The sequence below is a fragment of the Zingiber officinale genome, chromosome 6A, assembly GCF_018446385.1.
Source record: "Zingiber officinale cultivar Zhangliang chromosome 6A, Zo_v1.1, whole genome shotgun sequence".
In the NCBI taxonomy this organism is placed as follows: Eukaryota; Viridiplantae; Streptophyta; class Magnoliopsida; order Zingiberales; family Zingiberaceae; genus Zingiber; species Zingiber officinale.
The window spans coordinates 31,599,901-31,620,063 of record NC_055997.1 but is presented as its reverse complement, the minus strand read 5'-3'; the positions used below and the strand labels follow the sequence as shown (position 1 = coordinate 31,620,063).

The 20,163-nt window shown below is 35.0% G+C and overlaps 1 protein-coding gene and 1 pseudogene across 1 annotated transcript; one reads left to right on the top strand and one right to left on the bottom strand.

Annotated features, from left to right (window-relative positions):
• The first annotated feature begins 7,409 nt into the window (after window positions 1-7,409).
• Window positions 7,410-8,260, top strand: LOC121996223 (basic leucine zipper 43-like). The gene has a single exon (XM_042550101.1). The coding sequence runs from the start codon at window positions 7,639-7,641 to the stop codon at window positions 8,101-8,103; it is 465 nt and encodes a 154-aa protein (XP_042406035.1). The 5' UTR covers window positions 7,410-7,638; the 3' UTR covers window positions 8,104-8,260.
• Window positions 8,261-8,428: 168 nt separating this feature from the next.
• LOC121996222 lies at window positions 8,429-18,823 on the bottom strand (annotated as a pseudogene).
• Window positions 18,824-20,163: the final 1,340 nt, after the last annotated feature.

The following is a 20,163-nucleotide window of genomic DNA, read 5'->3' as shown; positions in this document are numbered from 1 at the left end:
CCAAGCGCTCACAGCCTATCCTCAAGTTATGTGAAGGGAGATAAATCACGGGGATCAGATTATAGCTGACCACCAAGTTAGCTAGGGGATGAGAGGAGTTTTTTCCCCGAGGGCATGCGCTCCCAGGATAGTTGGATGCTCGTGACAAAAAGGGATGTGTTCCCCCCTAATGCCCCCGTCAACCCACCCGAGAACTAACATTAAGGAGGTAAATCATAGTAACTCAGAAGACAAATAGATAGGGGATGAGCTATACGGGGTGTAGAGATTTATGCTCTGCTAACCTCAAAGTTTGGCCCCTCAACCTCAAATGATAAATCTCTATCGATTTACTACCCGGCTATACCCATGAGGAGACAGTTGGATGCTTATGAAATATGATTTGGAGAAGTTAATAATTGTGCAAGTCACGTTGTGTGATCGATTATGAAATTTCATGAATTTGTTTATGGGAAATATTTTATATATTATTTTTTTGAAAAATGAAAATTTTAAAAATATTTTTATCATCATCTTACTATTTTATTAAAAATCTTCCCCATTTACTAACTAACTTTGGTGAAGCCTAAAATGTATTTACGTTAATATCCTTTTTTCTATTTACACTAAAAATAATTACAAGGTTTATTAGTAATTCCACAAGCGAAACAATCAGTGATCTAGAGTTCGAGATTCAGCTACAGCGTATTATTATGAATTTTTCTCATCATTAATTTTCTCTGATTGTTTTATATAAAAAAAATATATAGTTCTTTTTAGTCCCATATCTTAGAATTGACAACACTATGATCAAAGAAACTTCTATAAATAAATATTTTAGACCGATGATGTTAAAAAATATATTTTTCCTAATTTTTTTTACTAAGACAAGTATAATATTAAATTAAAATAATTTTTTACATAGGGAAAGTTGGTTTATAAGGGTGACATTAGAAAATCCAAACAATTCAGATTTTTAAAGACTCAAATAATTTATATATTATTATATTACACACGTGCGTGTGCACGATCACACTAGTTTTTATAATAATTCTTTATAAAAATGAATTTCGATCATTTTAACAATTTTGGAACTAACAAATTTAGTGAGTGGTTCATAAATATAATATTTTTAAATTTTCATTTAAAAATATGTAATAGATGTGTAGTTTTTTTAATCCATTATTTCTTTTGAATTTTAAAGTTCAAATTATCAATAATAAATTAAAGTAAGTAAATGTAGATATGTATATTATTTATTAAATTAATAATTTCACCGTGCCTAGTTCTATTTAAAGAAGTTATCGTTTTTTTTTGTCATTTATCTTTATAGAATAATAAAAACATTTTTATAAATTAAAACTTCTAATTTTTTTTTGATATAATCATCTTTTAAAAATAAAATTGAATCTTAGTATAAATTTAAATTTTACTTTTTTATTTTTATCATATTAAATATTTTACCAAAAAAATGTAAATTATATTTTATTAATTTAAAGTTATAGTATAATTTATTCTACTAATTAAAGGATTTTCAAATGAATCTACAAAATTTTGAGATGGTGTGTCTTTTGATTTTACACCTAAAGCTAACTATGTTATTAGTTTAGACTGATACGATTTTTAATAAAGATGGTTAAATAAGTTAAAGAAGGTAAAAGAATATAAAAAAAAAGTATTTTATTATTTATCTAAAAATATTGTTCTTTAGTAATTTTACTCCCACCCTATAAAAATAAAAATAAAAATATTATCAAATATATTAAGAAACTAACAATTCTCATATGAAAATCTTTTATTTAAGAAATTGTGGCAATAGTTTTATTTCAAGTAGATTGAAAGTAAATCGATTTGATTCAATTAAAGGAGAAATTTTATATTAAATTTCAAGTAGTTAAACATTCAATTGCCACTTAAAAGGGTTGATAATAGGGGTGTAAATGAGTCAAGCCGCTCGTGAGCTATTCGAAGCTCGATTCGATAAAAGCTCATTTGAGCTCGTTTAATGAGGTTCGTTAAGATAAACAAACCAAGCTCAAACTTCATAGTATTCGGCTCGTTAACTTGTGAACATGTTCGTTAAACTCATAAATTAACTTTTAAATAAAAAAATAATAGTTTTGATATTGAATTTATAGATTTTACACTATACTTATGAAAAGCATAGACAAATATATTAAATTTATTTATTAGAATAAAATTATAAATTTTAATAAGAATATTATAATTTTTTAAAAATATATAATTTAGTTTTTAATAAATATTTAAATTTATAATTTATATTTATTAAGCTTGTTTAAGCTCGATAAAAGCTCGAATAAGCTCGTAAGCAATGAATATATTCGTTAAATAAAGCTCGAGCTTAGCTCGATTATAAACGAGTCAAACTCAAACATCCAAGAGTTCGGCTCAACTCGGCTTGATTACACCCCTAGTTGATAACACTAAAAAGTTAGCCTTATGATTAGTCCTGAGATGATCAATTTAGGCCTATAAATTTTTTTTTTATCAATCATTAGGATATATCAGAAAGTGTTCACAGTGAACGATCAAGAAACCCAACATTCTTTGATAATCTATAAATTTAACATAACTAGGAATCAAGTATTGTAGCTCAGGACACGGATCTAACTATAAAGTAGATAGTTAACCTAGAACACTGGGTGTATTAATTAATTATTTGCTTGAGGCAATTGGTTTCTTTGGATTAAGTATTGCATGTGTGGTTTAATTTTGTTAGAAAAGTAGGAACGTTTCTTTCGATCTTGCAATATAACTAAAATATGAAAAAAAAAAAAAATCACTAGCTAGAAAGATCACTAACTTAACCCGGACTAGGTGTGTTAAAAATGGATCAGATTCGTCAACCCGATTCGAGTCGATCCGAAAAATATCGGATTAGTATTGGAGGTTTTTGGGTTCGAGTTGAATTTGGATTAGAGATTTTCAGATTAATTTAGGTTCGAGTTAAGTTCGAATTGACCCAACTTTAGGATTTAGAGATTTTTGAGGTAAAATTAAATTTTATTTTAAAAATTAAGATGATTTAGATATATAAATAGCAGAATGTTATTATAGCATAATGTTATTAAGTTAAAAGTAAAAAAAAAATATAGGAAAATAATAATAAAAAAAGATTTTTTTTTTGTTGGGTAGGGCGAGTTATTCGGATTAGTCAGGTTATTCGGGTTCAAGTTTAGAATTTTCAAATTGAGTTCGTGTTCGGATCGGATTCAAATTTAAGATTTTTTATAATATTCTTGTTACGATCCGACACCCTTAACCCGAGCAACAATGACTCGTACCAAGTCAATCCACCGGACCACAACTCTTTGTCTAGCCCAAGTTAAAGTTTTGTCTAAGATCCAAAACACTTCATTTCTTGGATACATATGCATTTGCAATTGCCTTCCCTAAGCCATGGTTCTTCTTTTTCAATTTGTTGAGTTTAATCTTTCTATTCGGTAGGTTTTCGTATTGTTTTGTAATACATGATTTTATATCATTGAGTGATCTAAGTGATTTTAATTGTGAGTTTGTGTTATTAGATATGGATTTTTATATATGCATAGAATCCATTAACCCTTATTCTATTATAAATTCACATATGATAACACAAATTCATAATTAATATCAATTAGATCACTTAATGAGTTTGTTTGTAATGACATAAAATCAAATTCAACACAAGTGTGGTATGTCTTCCCCTCAACGGCCTCGCGGTGACGATGGCATCCTCCTATCGACGATCGACTTGCTTTCGAGGATGATTTCTAACTCAAAACTCTGAATAAGTATTTGTTGCAAAAATCAGGTAGCTAGCAATGAACCTCCTCACGATCAAACTCCATTTGCTTCTGCCACCAGTGTTAAAGCAAATTAAAGCAAGTAGATGAAGTCGAGAAGAGTATTCGATTCGATTCGGTAACCTACCGACCGATCGAGAACAAAGCTGAGGAAGAAGAGGCGTCTCGGACTTGCTCCTTCCTGTCCCTGTCATGATATGCCTAGCTCCCTCCATTGACAGTGGCAGCAGCAGTGAGTTTCTTATTCTCGAATCTCCACTAATTGCTTTAATTAATTTGTTTAATCCTGGTGTCTAATCATGCTTTGTCGCCCACATTCTCAGTGCAGCAACATCAGTATCTCTTGCTCCTGTTGCTGCTCTTGCATGCGTGTGATCTTGACAGTCCACTAATTGCGTGCTTGAATTAGACAAGCCTTCTTAATCATGCCCTAATTAATTAATTAGGTCAAGCCAAAACAGATCATTAACTTTATTCTTTTGGTGATGTATGTATATATTAACTATATATGTAAAGAGTTGGTAATCCACGTATCCCGCTTGCGTGATCCAATTAATCTGGAGGTGATCGATCCGGTTCCATAAACAGTCCATCGAGTAATCAAATCCGAAAAGCACAGATGGATCACGGAAAGACGGTTTCACCAATGATTCGAACTCTATGAGCTTAATTATTGGAGGTAGGCAAGCAAATTTATCCCCGAAGCGACGATCCGATTGGGATGAACACATCACATCAGCGAAAAGGATATGAGTAGGAATGGGAGGAAAGTTGAGGTTGTGGGGTTGGTAGTGGACTCTGTGGGAGCAATTTGGGATCACTATCATGATGATGCAACTTCTTGTTCCAGTACTAAACACTAAATAGGTATTTAAGTGAGCATGTACCTTATTATAAAAAATTCATTATAGAAGAAATATTATCATAATTTCATGATTTTTTATTAATTGAGATCGAGTATTCAATTCATATCGATTAATCTTTAGATGATCAATCTGATTCTATGAAAATTTTTTATTTTTCATGGATCACTGAATAAATCGATTTATATTTGAGATACAAATGGTAACATAAGGTGTGAGTGCAATAAAGGGGAGATGTATTGCAACCTTTGCCAAAGCTGATTTGGCTGCTCTGCTATGTTCTGTTCTGTTCCTGCATGGCAGGCAGAGTTTGATAGGAGCTTTTATTCTCTGCGCTTGTTTGTCATACACATCCAGAGCAGTCATCATAAAGTATCGACCATCACCTGAATCTATTCATATAATCAACACAGTCTGCAACAATAGATTTAAAATCCATCATATATCCCAGTGCAATTTTATCATGATTTTATATTAAAAAGATAATTACATTCATTTCAGACATCCTTCACACTTTATTTCCATATTATACGAACAGAGATAAATCATAAGGTTAACTTTTAGCCAACCACTAAAAGACTAGAGGGTGGGAGGAATTTTTTTCCCAGAGTATGCATCCATCGGAAATTGATTTCTTGCCCCATTTACAATTTTATCACAAACAGTAAACTAGAATGGTAAATGAATGAAACATTCGTAGTAAATTCAGAGAACTTATTTATATTTATTTGATACATTTGAACAACTTATTAAATTAAATAAGTTTGAACACATATATTCGATTTGTTAAATGTAATAATCAACCAAACAAGTTTAAAATTATAAAAATTTTAAATAAGTAAATTGAATTGAGAGCTCGATAACATCTAAACAATTTATACTTAAGCTAGTAAAAAAGAAACTTAGTCAAGTTTAAATAATTATTTCAATGACTTGATTAATTAACTTGACTCAATTATCATATCAAACAATCTTGAATATTGTTTGAGGTTACAAGAAAGTCAACGGGGCTGCTCGATGAGCGAACATAAAATCAGACATGATTTCATGTTGGAATGATGTTAATTACTATTTGGAGGTTCATGAAACACAAAGGGACAAAGTGAAGTGATCCGACGAGCGTATAAACTGAAAATAGAAGAAGAGAGATGATAGAACAAAAGGAGGCAAGAGACAGAGTCAAAAGGAGAGATAAAGAAGATCGTGGTGTCTGAGAACAAGACAAAAGCTCGATCGATCGTGTGTCGGACGCACACACTTTGGTCTGCATCAAATCAAACCAATTCTAAGATTTTCCTGTCTTTTAATGAATCCAAAGATTCCAAGATAATTGGATTCTCCTTGTATTTGGAAGAATTTTCAACACCTTTCAGATTTTAGGGAACAAAAGTAGGATTCGATCTAATAATTAATGACAAAACCAACGGTGGTAAAACAAACTGATTCGATCTATCGACACAGAGGCGTGATGCACAAAGATAGATTTGGCATCAGATTCACAGCGGCTACATTACGGCTGAGTAAATTTGAAAGTCAAACGGATCAAAAGTCAACAAAGTGAATGATTTAATCATAATGCTAAGCTATTGTTTGCCTCCAACATGATGAGATCATTGACATGCATGTGGTGGAGTGGAGCTTGCATTTCATAAAGCTAATCTGCATCTAAGTACATCTAGAGGAAAGTGATACAACATTAGTTTGAGGTAAATAGAATTAACCGATTGAATGGATTGAATTTGAAATTTCGATTAATTTGAAAAAAAAAATTAACAAAAAAAAGCAATTTTTTCTATTATATTGTAATCAATGGATTGATGTACTTAATAGGATGCAACTCCTATTGATGACAATCAATTGATAAAAAAACAAATCAATTAATTCGGTAACTGATCGAATTAATTAATTTTTATATTAGTTTTATTTATTCAATTTTAGTGATAAAGTTTGATCAGTTCGATTTATTTAAAAATATTTGATTTAATTGGTTTAGATTTGTTCAAGTAAATGTCCTTATTATCCTCAAACCTAGAGCCTATGACTAGGATCTTAATTTTTATTAGAGCTCATTATTTTTAATATATTAAATATATTTAACAGAAATCTTATTATGATTCCAACGGATAGAACCATAAATGGACTCGTTTTTTTAACATTTTAAATTATGTATGTTAATTTATTAGATTTAATCTACTCCTTTTTAATATCTCTTAATTCTAGCATTCTCTCACTACGTTTCTTCTTCGTTGGTGACACTTTCTCCTCTGATCAGTTAGAACATAAATTAGAATTTTTTTATTCATAAAGGTAAAATACAAATGCTAATTATTTTAGAACTCTTTAGTGACACCAAGATTGATCCTAGACTTTAAAGGGCTCAATATAAAAAAACACTTTAATTCAAATAAAAAAAATCATCTAAATTGAAGTGTTTAAACACATACATTACTGTACTACTGTGTTTAAACACCCTGGGAAGTCTTTTATTATTATTAATAATCCAGCAAGCAATCCTCTCACTTTTTTCCCTTTTTATTCATTTTTTTTTTTTTGTTTTGTTTTGTTTTTCTTTGTTTCTTTCGACTTGATCCGTGCTCAACAATCCAATGCATGCACGAAAGCGATAACCACGCTTTTGTGTTTTTAGCCCATGAATGATCATGGCAAGCATCTTCCACCATCCTGACTAAAATAATTTCCCTTCCTTTTTCCTGATGATAAATCTAAAGTTGTGACAACAAAATCCCCAACGCCACGGCTCCAAAGTGATTCGATAGACATTTTTCTCCAACTGAAAGAAATCGTTCAACTTGTTATAAAGATCATCAACACTGAGAAAATCAACTTAGCTTGTTGAGACGTCTTTATCGATCGTCGTCTTAGCTTGGTCTCTCCACTCTCTAGCTATAAATTCAATTCTCCTCTAAACCCTGAAAGCTCAATCCCTTCGACTTAATTCACCAACCCACGTCCAAAAAAACTTCCCCGCCATGAGATGCCTCTGGCCTTCAAGCGTGACGTATAATTGCATGCCTCAGAGCAATAATAGCGTCCCCTGTTTCCACTTACCCGCCGGCGGCGGCGCTCTCTTTGGCTGCCACTCTCAGAGCCAAGTCCAGAGCTCTGGTTTTCTGGAGGTGGAGGAGGAAGAGCAGAAGCTGAGCCTCGCGGAGGAGAGACGGAAGAGGAGGATGATGTCGAACCGGGAGTCGGCGCGCCGGTCCCGGATGCGGAAGAAGAGGCAGCTCACTGAGCTGTGGTCGCAGGTGGTATGCCTCCGGTCGGCCAACTGCCGGCTTCTCGACGGCTTGAACCACGCTCTGAGAGAGCGCGACGAGGTTCTCCTCGAGAACGACCGGCTCAGGGAACAGGAAAAAGAGCTGCTGAAGAAGCTCGACGCAGCAGCAGAGTTTCAAATCCAAACAATCAACGAGAGCGAATTCTCAAAATGCTAACGAACACCAACGAGATCGTGTTCTCTTTTTATGAGAAAAAAAGATGCAGAGTGGTGTTGATCTCTTCGATTATTTTCCTTTAGTTGATCATGATTGTTCAATGATAATTGCTATTTAAATTGATTAGGATGTGAATACTGAATACCTTTTGAGCATACATCTTAAAAAATGTTCAGTATAGCTTGCTTCCTTTTTTAAAAAAAAAATTAAAAAAAGGGCATGTGAACAGTTTGCTCCCTTAAAACCAGAGATCCTTACACCAGCAAGATCCATGGTTTATTGCAGCAACTAACACACTAGCACGTCACGTGTATTAGATTCGAGATTATTCAATAATATTTCCTAAAGCAGTCTCAAATCAACAACAGTTTAGCAGACTGATCAGAAGAAGCGAAGCACCTAGCCAGAATAGAGACCCACACGACGATATAAATTGCATACCAAGTTTAGTCTTCAACTGCATGCATGACATAGAAGTGAGTGAATATTACTTTTAAGACACCACATGACTACTAGGTACTCTTCTTCGGACTCGGACTCAGCATTCTCGAGCAACTCGACGAAAGGTTTCATGTTCTTCCATATAATGGCATTCTTCTTCCAATATGTCTAGGTTGTAAAGGCATTTCGCCACCAGAACAACTTCCGTCACTGAATCCCCACTGGATTTCTCACAGAATGTCACAATACCACACAGCCGGAGACATGTCTGGGATTCTTCGCTCTCCACTGCAGCCACAAGATAGTTTTTCTTTTTGTCGACCTCTTTCACAAACCCTTTACCCACACCCTCAAACGTGGCTTCAAAGAGTGCCTCCATGATCTCTTGCTGCGGACCAGAAAGAGAGCTGAGAAATGGACCAAGGTCACTAGCTTTGCAGCATATCTTTGATTTCTGAAATGAGTCTGTCATGGGTGTTAGGTGTCTCCATTATTTCGACCACCTCTTTTGCTGCCTCATTTTATTTCTCTTGATTTGCTTTCTTTGTTCCATTGCTAGTCGTTTCGCCCGTGGAAAGCATTACCATTTCAGCAGTAGTAGCACTCAGTTGTTCCTGGATGCGCTGGCGAGCTGCTTCAGCAGATGTATCTGTTTGCCAATGTATGCTGTCATCGTCATCGTCGTCCTCAGCAGCCTCATTGTCATCTGCTGGACTACCTGGAGGGGAAGAATGTTCTTCATCTGAGCTTTTAGGTTTCTTCTTAGATACAGCACGTTTCAAGCTTTCTTTGTCATTGGATGATACAGGACCTTTCTTCTTGGTTTCTTTCTTCAGTTTTTTCTGTTCTTCATCTGCAGCGTCTCCTTCTTTGAGCCTTTCCTTCTCAGCGCGCCTCATTGCCTTCTTATCTTTTGCCGACTTCTTCTGCTCTGGTAGATTTTTAAGAATAAAAGTTGTGAGCTTGCCTCTCATGTTCACATCAGAAATAAGTCCACAAGCAGCACATTTGAGGGTGATCAACTGAGTTTTTGTAATTATGATATCAGTTTCGGGATTACCACACCCATAGCACTGCACATACTTCCTGATGAAGTTTTCCAAAGGGCCCGCTAATTTGGCAGTGTCATGCGCTCCATTGACAAGTGAAGTGCCAGTTTTGTCATCAAATTTTGACTGTGCACCAAGCTCCCGGCCGAAATACTTGATTGTGTAAGAGGCTGGTCTATGCAGGGCTTTTGCAATGTCAACCATGTTAACAACATTAGTTTTGATACCATTTCCACGACCTTCTCTCTTTGTAATCATCTTTGGCATCTTTTAACGATAGAAGGCATCGCCACTGTTTGAAGCACCTATATTTTGCAAGGCCATCTTCACTGATGATGACACTATAACACTAATGTCAGGCAATTGATGTAGAGACTAAATGTCTATTTGCCTTGATGAAATATTGAGAAGGCACTACAGAGAGAAATTCCTCTGGATTGTAGTCTTGGTTTAGGTTATAAGTCTCTAGGAAAGGCTCCAGATGCAAATAACCAAATTTTTCTAAAGGGCATATGTACTTTTTTCTGGAGGTCAGACAATATTCTCCAAGCAACCCAATTGATCCCAATAAGAGAGAGAGCCCCTGCAGACATAAAAGATGCTCTACACTTGACACACTCCCCTTTGACAGGTGAGAGAGATTGGAAGTGACGTTTGCCTTCAGTCAAAATTCAAGAAATTCTGTTTATCAGAAGACAAAGTGACTGAGGCTGTACGTATGGTAATTTGCAGGTTTCATTGCAAGAAAAGACAGTCAATAGAACCAATCCAGATATAGTTGGCAGAAAAAATAACTTGCTAATTTGTAAATGACACACTCAAGTTATACTTAAATACATTAGAAATAACACAAAAAATAGTTATCAAGCTCCCACTTACTTTTTAGACTATTTAATAGATTGATATTAATCCATTTTGATCACTAGTTTAAAGATTCGACCATTCTAGCCAAATTATCTTAGCTGATTCAATTTTGATACCCTTGTTTTTAAAAGAGCTTATGCAGTGTGAGAATTCAATCGGAACGGCAACAATTGCCTTTGTTAATAACAAATAATCAGCCTTGCCTTCAATGAATTGGTAAAGCCACATCATTGCATCTCCGTTATATTCAACCAGTAGCAATAAGAAATAACAATATAAGAAAGAAACATCTCAAAAAATAAATGCTAAATAATCAAAAGCTGGACTTGCAATGAATAATTGTTATAATAGAAAACCATTAAACAACTACTGTAGCATTTATTACTATCTTTAATAACAAAAGCAGAAAGCCAAAGCATTGTGCATATTCAAGCTACAAGATTTTTCAGCCTAATTTATGCAGAAGGCACGAAGAACATTCCTATCGAAGATGCAACTAGTCTCTATTGGTGCCATCACTAGATAGTAAACCAGTGCCACTTGATTTTTTTTTTAGAAAAAAAATCATCAAGAATTGTAACAATGTAGAATCATACAAATTGCTCAGTTTGTAGTTACACATATTGAAGTGCATTGAGATATATAAAATTTATCCAATCTAACAAAGTTAATCAAGTATCACCTTTTGCAATACATGTAACAGTCCATTAAGATTATTCTCATGCTTCTGATTACTTAAGGTCTCATAACTTTGTGGTAAAAGGGTCATCTTCAAAACTTTAGATGAACAATTACAGAAACCAAGCAGCATATTGTAGAAAGCAAAGAGAGTTAAATTACAGTAGCTAACTAATAGGATATGTATTTACATCCGTAATAATTTTGTTGAGTTGAATTATTATCACAAATTGATGAAGTGATGAACTAGGGAATATAAGCGCCTCTAGCTGTTTTCTCAAGCATCAGTAAATCAAAGAAAAAAATTACAGTACAAACATATTATTCTAACATGACATGCATGTTCATATAATCAGACATAATTAAATGAATTTCATACCCAATTATTTCTCAGATCGATTCATGACAACAAAATCCAGTAAAATATACGACGATAAAGAAAAGAAAATCAGATTAGAATCTTAAAACAAATGTATCAGATGAGCATGATCGAGCACGAAAATGAAATCCAACAAACAAGAGGCAAACTCAATCGAAAATTAATTGAACAAAGGGATCAAATAAAGAAAGAGGAGAAGGGAAGAAGGAAGGAAGCCGGCTACCTGAATAAGATCACAGCCAAAGATCACAACTACACAAGGCCGATTGGGAAGGTTAGCAACCAAGGGAAAGAGAGGAGATCAATAATTGAATATATAGAGTAGGGAAGGAGGGCCCTCAAGGAAACCCTAAGGTCCATAGATATTTGATGTGGAATCGTCCGCGTGACGCACGCCCTATTGAGCCTTTTCCACCCGCATACAAACTGTAAATACCCAAGGTAGTTTCGGTGTAGTCAGTCGAGTTAAGTTAGGTTCTGCAGTTTTGATCTCTTGTGTCTAAGTGTGCAAGGACTTAAGAACACAAGAAGTCGAGCGGAAGGTGCAGTGAGTGAGAAAGATGACACAAGAAGTGAGTCAACAGGCTCGGTGTATCAGAATAATGAGGAGCTATGAAAGAATATACCGGTGGACGACAAGGACGCGCGCGATGCTTCCGAGGGACGAGAAGTCGGGGAGGAAGTCTGCACGAGGAAAAGGTCGGAAAGTTGGGTTCGGGTGAGCTCAACTCTGGACGACCAAAGTATCACCCAAATGACTGGACGAGAAAATAGTAAACTCTAAGTTGACCGTGTCTAGGCGCTCACCCGAACTATTTTGCCAAGTCAGTGAGCTGTTGCCATGAAGAGGATCAGCACGAAGTCCACGTCAGCCGATTTCAGACGCCTAGGAAGTGAAGATCCATTAGAAAGAAGTCATTGTGGAGTGGATCGAGTCGACCAAATCCAAGCGTCGGATCGTGTCCAAGTGCCCGAGAGGTGTCACGTCAACCAACGGCTAGCTTCGACCAGTGGGCTATAAATAGAGCCCTAGTGCTCGAAGTCATTGTATAGCACACTTGTACTTTCATTTACAAACTCTGCCTTACTATTCTTATTCTTAATCGTTGTAAGGGGCTACTCTGCCTCCGACCGTTGTCGAAGAAGGAGCTACTTAGTGCGCATTTTAACATCTTGGATTAACCACCCAAGTTGTAACCAAATAAATAATTGTGTCCCCTACTTTCTATTTATGCTTTTATTTTGTTTAATTAACGTGTGTTTGCCCTTACTAAATTGAGAAGCAAGAGAAGTATTAAATTTTAATTGCAAGGTCATTCACCCCCTCTAGCCGGCATACCCGGACCTACACAAACTACTATGTGGGTGACAGATCAGCCGTCCGTTGTTGGATGATCGTGAACGAAAAAAACTCAAGACAATTTCCAAATTTTTCTATTTCCCTAAAACGAATATTTGTTTCTCACTACATTTAATAGATTTTTAAATTGTTTTAGAAAAATATGTGTGTTCTCCATATTTGAAATCAATAAAGCTCAATAATTATTTTAAAATTTATATTTTTAAAAATACTAAAATAATTTTTAAGAATATAGGTCCTCAATGAAAATCAATGGTAGTTTTTGAATTGCCCACCATTACAACAACAACAACAAAAAAACAGACGCGATAACAACTTTACAGTTGTGTGAATGCTCCCATTCCGCCAATCATCACAACCACTTAAAAAAATATTTATAAACCAGGCATAAGAATTTGACTATTTTCAAGAAATTTTATGGTGCTTTAGAAGCTCCATCTTTAAGATAATCCAGACTTCAGGATTCAACTCTGAACGGTTACATCTCACAAGGAGAATTGCTAAGTCGAATGAATATGAACATTCAAAGTGGATGGAAATTTAGATTAAAATTAAGAGCTTGTGTGCAATTATACATGTGAGTTCATAAGTTGATCATGTGTGAAACAAAACTTTGTTCAGCACAAGAAACTTCCTGAGGATATTTGAATTAAAATTACAATCTCCAAATGGAGAGGAAGAAAATGTTCATTGTACATTGAATGGTGATAATGAAGTTCTACTTGAGAAAAGTGCAAGCTAAAAATGAAAAAATGTCTTAAACATGATCACTCACCCAGTTGAGGCTCTCAAAACATTTTTCACCGTCATTCAGGAAATAGATACAGGACAGTAGTGAGAGTGCAACCTGTGCAAGAAAAGGAAATCATTGTCATCTGATCAGTAAATCAATCTTGTAACTAGTTTCCATACATCGGGCATTCTTATGTATATATTCTTTTTTGAAAAATATAAATTATCTGGAGATATAAAAGTATTTTAGAAACAATATCCCTTGCTTTAAGATTTATCTCTTTTTGAATAATAAAAATATCTACATGTACAAGAATGAATATGTTACATAGATAAAAACTTACATGAAGCACTTTTCCATGCATATGATGAAAGGGGCTCAAAATAATGACTCCCAAATAAATTTTCCAAAATTAATCTTAAAGAACAATAATACCCTGTGATATTGATCTTAACCCAAGTCACTACACCATGCCTACATGGCCTCAGCCTAGGTTAGTATCCTCGTCTATTCAAGAGGAGATTGTGAATCACGAGTACCCTCCCCTATCAGGTTGGCAAAGTCGGCATTTGCCATGTTAAGAGCAAGTTGTCTACTCATAGCTTGATCTCCCGAGCTCTCCATACATCTTGTTCTTTAGAGTTCTCCATACAGCTCAGTCTCTTGTCTCTTGTGCTCTTCATATAGCTTGGTCTCCCATGCTCCCTATACAGCTAGGCGTCCTGAGCTCTATACCATAACGACTAACAACGGACCCTCCATAATTGTCATCTCTAGGCTAGTGATGACTGAATAGTTGAAGTCGCTGCAATTAAAAAGCAATTAAACTGGGATTAACAAAGAAAGTGACTAAAACAGTGCCCCGATTTTCCTAGAGATTATGGTCACAATTTCCATAAATTCCTCATTTCTCTCACACCTACAAGTACTTAGTATATCCATCACTATCAGGTTTGGAATCTCTCACTATCACAATGTTGTTAGTATCCCGAGGTAGTTTTGATGTCGTCAACCGAATTAGAGTTAGGTCCTATTGTGTTTTGATGCCCTATGTCTGAGTGTGCAGGAACTTAGGAGCACAGGAAGTTGAGCGAAAGATGCAGCTAGCGAGAAGGAAGACATGAGAGAGAGCCGACAGGCTCGATGCGTCCGAGGTGCTGCGGAAGAGTAGGCTGGCGGACGAGAAGGAGGCGCACGATATTTCCGAGAGACGAGAAGCCGAAGCGGAAGGCTGCTCAAGAAAGCCGGGAAATGGGTTCGGGTGAGCCCTATTCCGGATGGCCGAAATAACCCAAGCGAGTGGAACCAGAGCGGACCGGGAGTTGACTTTGGTTCGGGCACCCAGATCAGCCGAGGCGCCCCGGGGCTGCAAACAAATCGAGCCAGCTCGCGAGCTTTTCAAGCCGGCTGGAAAAATATTCGATTCGTATTCGAATTTATCGAATTCGAGCCGAACTCGAACATGTTCAAACTTTTTTTCAAGCCGAACTCGAGCCCAAATTATATTGTTCGATAGTTCACGAGCCACTCGCAAGCCTTAATATTTTATTAATATAAATTAAGTATATATTAAATAAATAAATTTTGAGTCTTTCGAGTACCTATTTTTGAGCAATAATTCAAATAGTTCGCGAACATGTTTGAATCTTTTGAGCTGAACTCAAACCCGAGCCCTAACTCGAACCAAACTCGAACACAAAATTTTGAATTTTTCGAACTTCGAATCGAACTCGAACTTGAATATACCTATTTCGAGCCGAATTCGAGCCTTAGATTGTTCAGCATATTCGGCTCGATTCGATTCGTTTCCACCCTACCCGAACCAAAAAACTTATCGAAACGCACGTTGCCGCGATCCGGTGCGACGCTGATAAAATTCTATTCACGTCCACGCTCCTGGAACCCTTCTAGGCGCCCCGATCAGGGGTATAAATACAGCCCTGATCACAGTAGCTTAGAACAACTAGTACACGAGTTTCTTTATTGTTCTACTACTTTGATTGTGTGCTTCCAACGCTTGTAAGAGGCTTCTCCATCTACGACGAAAGGAGAATTTGATTAGTACTTCAAAGTCTTGGATTAACAAACTTCCCGGTTGTAACCAAGTAAAATCGGTAGCCTCTTTCTTTTAATTAGTTTATCATTTTTTTTATACAAGTGCTTTAATATTTCAAAAGATCGAGAAAGGTTTCATTTTATTTTTGAAGGGCAATTCACCCCCTCGTGCCGGCCGCACCGGTCCTAACAAATGTTTATTCTACTTTTGCTTCCACAAGAACCGTCGTGACTTAAGCATCACAGGAGTTTCGTCGGATAGCTCTAGCACCTTCTGACATTTCCTTTAGTGTGTGCAAGTCGAGTTGCACCATTAAAATCGGATCCTGAAGCATGGATCGGACGATACCTCCACTTCAGCACCCATCTCGTTGAAGATTGCCTCATCATTGACACCACCTTAGCATCTGCCTCGGCAACCGCTTTCCACTGCATCACATCAAAATTTGTTCTTGTGGGTTTAACATCAAGAAGTAGGCATCATGGTTCAATTTAACCAGGTGACATGATTTTGTTTTAATAGGTGTCACGATTCTGCTTTAAAATGTGCAACATAGTTTTGCTAAATGAGTGTGATTTTGGTGTTCAATTTCTACTATCAGTGAGTAACTGTCATGTTATGTTTAAACAGGTGCCACAGTTCTATTTTAAAATCCTGCCTAAACAAAATAGTGACAATTCAAGCACATGTTTAAATGGAACCATCGAACCTAGTAAAAAATTGTGGCGCCTGTAAAAATAGAATTGTGACACCTGATTAAACAAAATTGTGCCACATGTTTGTTGGTGGAAAAAATAGGACAATAAATTTGAGTGATTTAAAACAGTTGAAAAAAATTATCCACGTCTTAATTTTACCACCCACCCACCCTCCTCACTACACTCTTGCTAAGGGGATGTGACGTAAAATTAATCAAGTCGCACTGCCATTTTGGACATGCTTCAACACTAAACACTAGAATACATTAAGTAAATGTGTTTAAAATCATAGCACCTATTTGATTGTGGTAAAAATGTAACAACAAATTTGAATGCTTTGAAATTAGTTTGGAAGAAGTTATCCACATGTTATTGTAGTCCTTCTTCATCTATTTGCTTTGGCGAAAATAGAACACCAAATTTAAGTACTTTAAGATTAGTGTGGAAAAATTTATCCACATGCCATTACTTTAGTCCCTCTTCATCGGATTCTTGGTGAAGGCGGGCATTATGTAAATTTATCCAGTGGCATACAGTGCGGTACTGGGCATGCTTTAAAGTCTAAACACTAGTATGTATCAGACAAGTTTTAAATAGAACATAGGAAAGTATAATTGAGAATATACCTGAAAAGCAGGTCCAGTCTCAGAAGAGTTCATAACACTCCACACTGCCATGAAACCAAAAAGGAATAATGTCCTAAGAATCCCATCTGTTGTAGGAAGTTAGCCATAATCAAGCTATCCTTTTATATATCCATGGAGGTGACTCCTCTACTTTCTTTTTTAATCTGCTTTTCAGATAAATCTTAAACTTCTTGCACTTCCTAAAACTGGAGGCAAGTATCTTCACAAAAGAAGCTTCAATAGGCTCATAGCTGCTCTCATGCCCACCATATTGTTTCAGGAGAAAGTTTTTGAGCCTCTAGGATTTCTTCTTCAAAAGCATCACGCTTGCGCTTCCTAAAATTAGCCATAAGTATCTTCTCAAAAGCAGCTTCAATAGACTCATAGCTGCTCTCATGCCCACCATATTGTTTCAGAAGAAAGTTTTGAGCCTCTAGGATTTCTTCTTCAGAAGCATCACGAGTCATTCCAAGATGCTGATAAGGGTCCCATACATTCATTCAAGGAAATTAGGGAACATTTCCTTTAAGAGAAGACATTGTAGTTTATAACGCATCTCGGTAATCAGAATTACAAGGTAAAAGGAGATGTCTTCTTGGTATCCAGGTTACACAATATCTAAGACAAAGACAATACAATACAATTATTGAGATCATCAACTACTATAAATTAAGAAGCATAAATTTAAGTATTAATACACAATTCATATGATCTATTTATACATACTTGCATGAGGTAATGTTGTGGAAATCGAATCCAATGGGAGAAAGACTTAAATAGTCAGATTTGCGATGGAAATTGGATTTGTTAAATTAAAAATTTAACCAAACAACCATTAATATATGGTTCATGAGAGTTTGTAGATTGAGCTAGATACTTCAATTACAAAAAAAAAGGTTTGTAGATCATATTCACCACCAATTCACATTATCCCAAAATTGATCATTTAACACTGTTAACCCCAATACCAGCTTAGATTTATAAATATAGCACAAAAGTTGACAGAGATATTCATTCATTGCCTCTATGCTCTGCTTGAACATGCAGTTAATGGTCCATCAGCTGTTCAATATAGGAATTAATCTTAGTTTAGAAGTGAAAGCAATAAAGGATTGATAACTTATATCCAAATAGTAGTTCAGATAAGTTCAAAAATGAGAGTTTCACCCAAAGAGTATAAATTTGACACTGAAACACAGATTAAATCTAATATTCTAATTTGGATTCAAATTACTAGGCAAGCTTCAAAACATGGGCATATCATACCTGTAGTATCCATGCAGGGCACCAGTTCTTTTAAGATTTGTTATCATATTTTTTTAATCGTACACATTTTGAGAATAGACCCATGATATGCATGCATTGTTCAAAGGTCATGAAATTTATTTATTTCACACTCCATTGGCTTAGTGAGGTCTTCGTCAATCAATTATCAACTTGAATTCATTAGAGGATAATGAATTCATGTTCGCAAGATCAAAACAATTTTTCATCTTCCATTTTCGCTCTCCAAGCTTATACAGTCAGATTCTAAGAGCAAAGTGAATCAAAAGAAAAACATATTTTTCTAACAGAAATCGTAAGCCTCCGCCGCCACCGAGTGCGGCATCCATCGAACATCTGGCGATCGCAACACCAAATCCATGAACGTTGCGACTTGCAAATCCTACAAGACCCACCGTGAGGTATGCAGAACGAGACGACTCGGCGACCAATGTTGGCTCCGGCGAATCCAGAAGCGAAAGTATCAATAGATCGCAGGATTGGGGAGGAAAAGTGTGCTCATGGCTCACCCTAAACCCCTCGCTTCAATCGATTAAGACTTAAGAGGATGTTCTTCGGTGAGCAATGAAACGATGAGGCAAGTGCTACTATTTGGGCCAAAAAGGCCCAATAGTAGCCCACGTTATAGCAATTAGGCTGACTTTATAAATTTGGGTCCTAATTTTCATTATCATAAAAAAAAAATAATATATCCCTTTATCGAGTTGAGATCCTCTATCCCAAAAATAATATGTTCTTATATCATCTCATTGATCAGACGAGTCAGATCACATATCAAGAATACAATATATATCACGAGAATATCATAACCGTCTGATTAATAAGGGAACAAGGGGGAGTTGAGTTCCTCTGTCTCAAAAATAATATGTCCCCTTGCCCCTTTATTGATCGGACGATTATGACATCCTCGTGATATATATTACATCCTTGATATATGATCTAACCCATCTAATCAGCAAGAGAATACAGAGACACATCATTTTTAGAAAAGAGGATCTAAACTCCTAACTCTATCTCAGTTAAAATTATTTCAATTGTAAAAATTTTAATTAAAATTATTTCAATAATATTTGATAAATTTTGATTGGGGAAAAAAATTAAAAACGCATCTCACATTTAATAAATTATCAATTGGGCGTCTCTTTGAAGAAAAAAAAAAATCAAAAACGCGTCATACTAAATATTTTATACCAAATTTTTTTTTTCCTAATGTTGTTGTAGCCGTTACTAAGTACATACTAAAATGAGAAAAATTGACTTTTTCATTCTAAATTTTTTTTTTATTTAAAGTGAAATTGTATTAAAATACTTTTTTACCAACGAAATTACTTAAATTTTATCAAAATAGTTTTGAATTAATCAAAATCACTTTAAAATAATTGTAACAACTACTTTAAGTAACACTACATAATTAGGGGCTAGAATATTGATTTAGTGTTGGCCACAATATAATATAATTCATAAAAATAAATTAAGATTTTATAATAAAAAATACTACAAAATAATTATCTTACCATTATTCTTTTTTTTTTTTTTTTTTTTTTTTTGAGTTTTCATATTTTAAAACCTTTGTACAATTGCTTCATAGTTCATTATCAACAGTAAAAAAATATATTCTTCTCTTCTCTTGATAGATAATAAAACTATCATTCATTTAATCATTACTCATTCAATTACATAATTTGCCTTTCATAATTCTCATGACACAAAATATTCTATCTATAGAAACAATTGTAACCGGCATAATTAATGTTAATATTAAAATATTATAAATCAGTGGGGACACTATACCTTTATTTAACATAACTAATTTTTCTTCTGAAATATCATCAAAGTCTTTCAATTCTTGAAATGCTTTGTTAGAATATATACACATATATAAGCTTCAAATT

What these genes read in the sequence shown, in the direction of transcription:
- LOC121996223 (XM_042550101.1), top strand. Translation starts at nt 7,639, where the DNA reads ATGAGATGCCTCTGGCCTTCAAGCGTGACGTATAATTGCATGCCTCAG.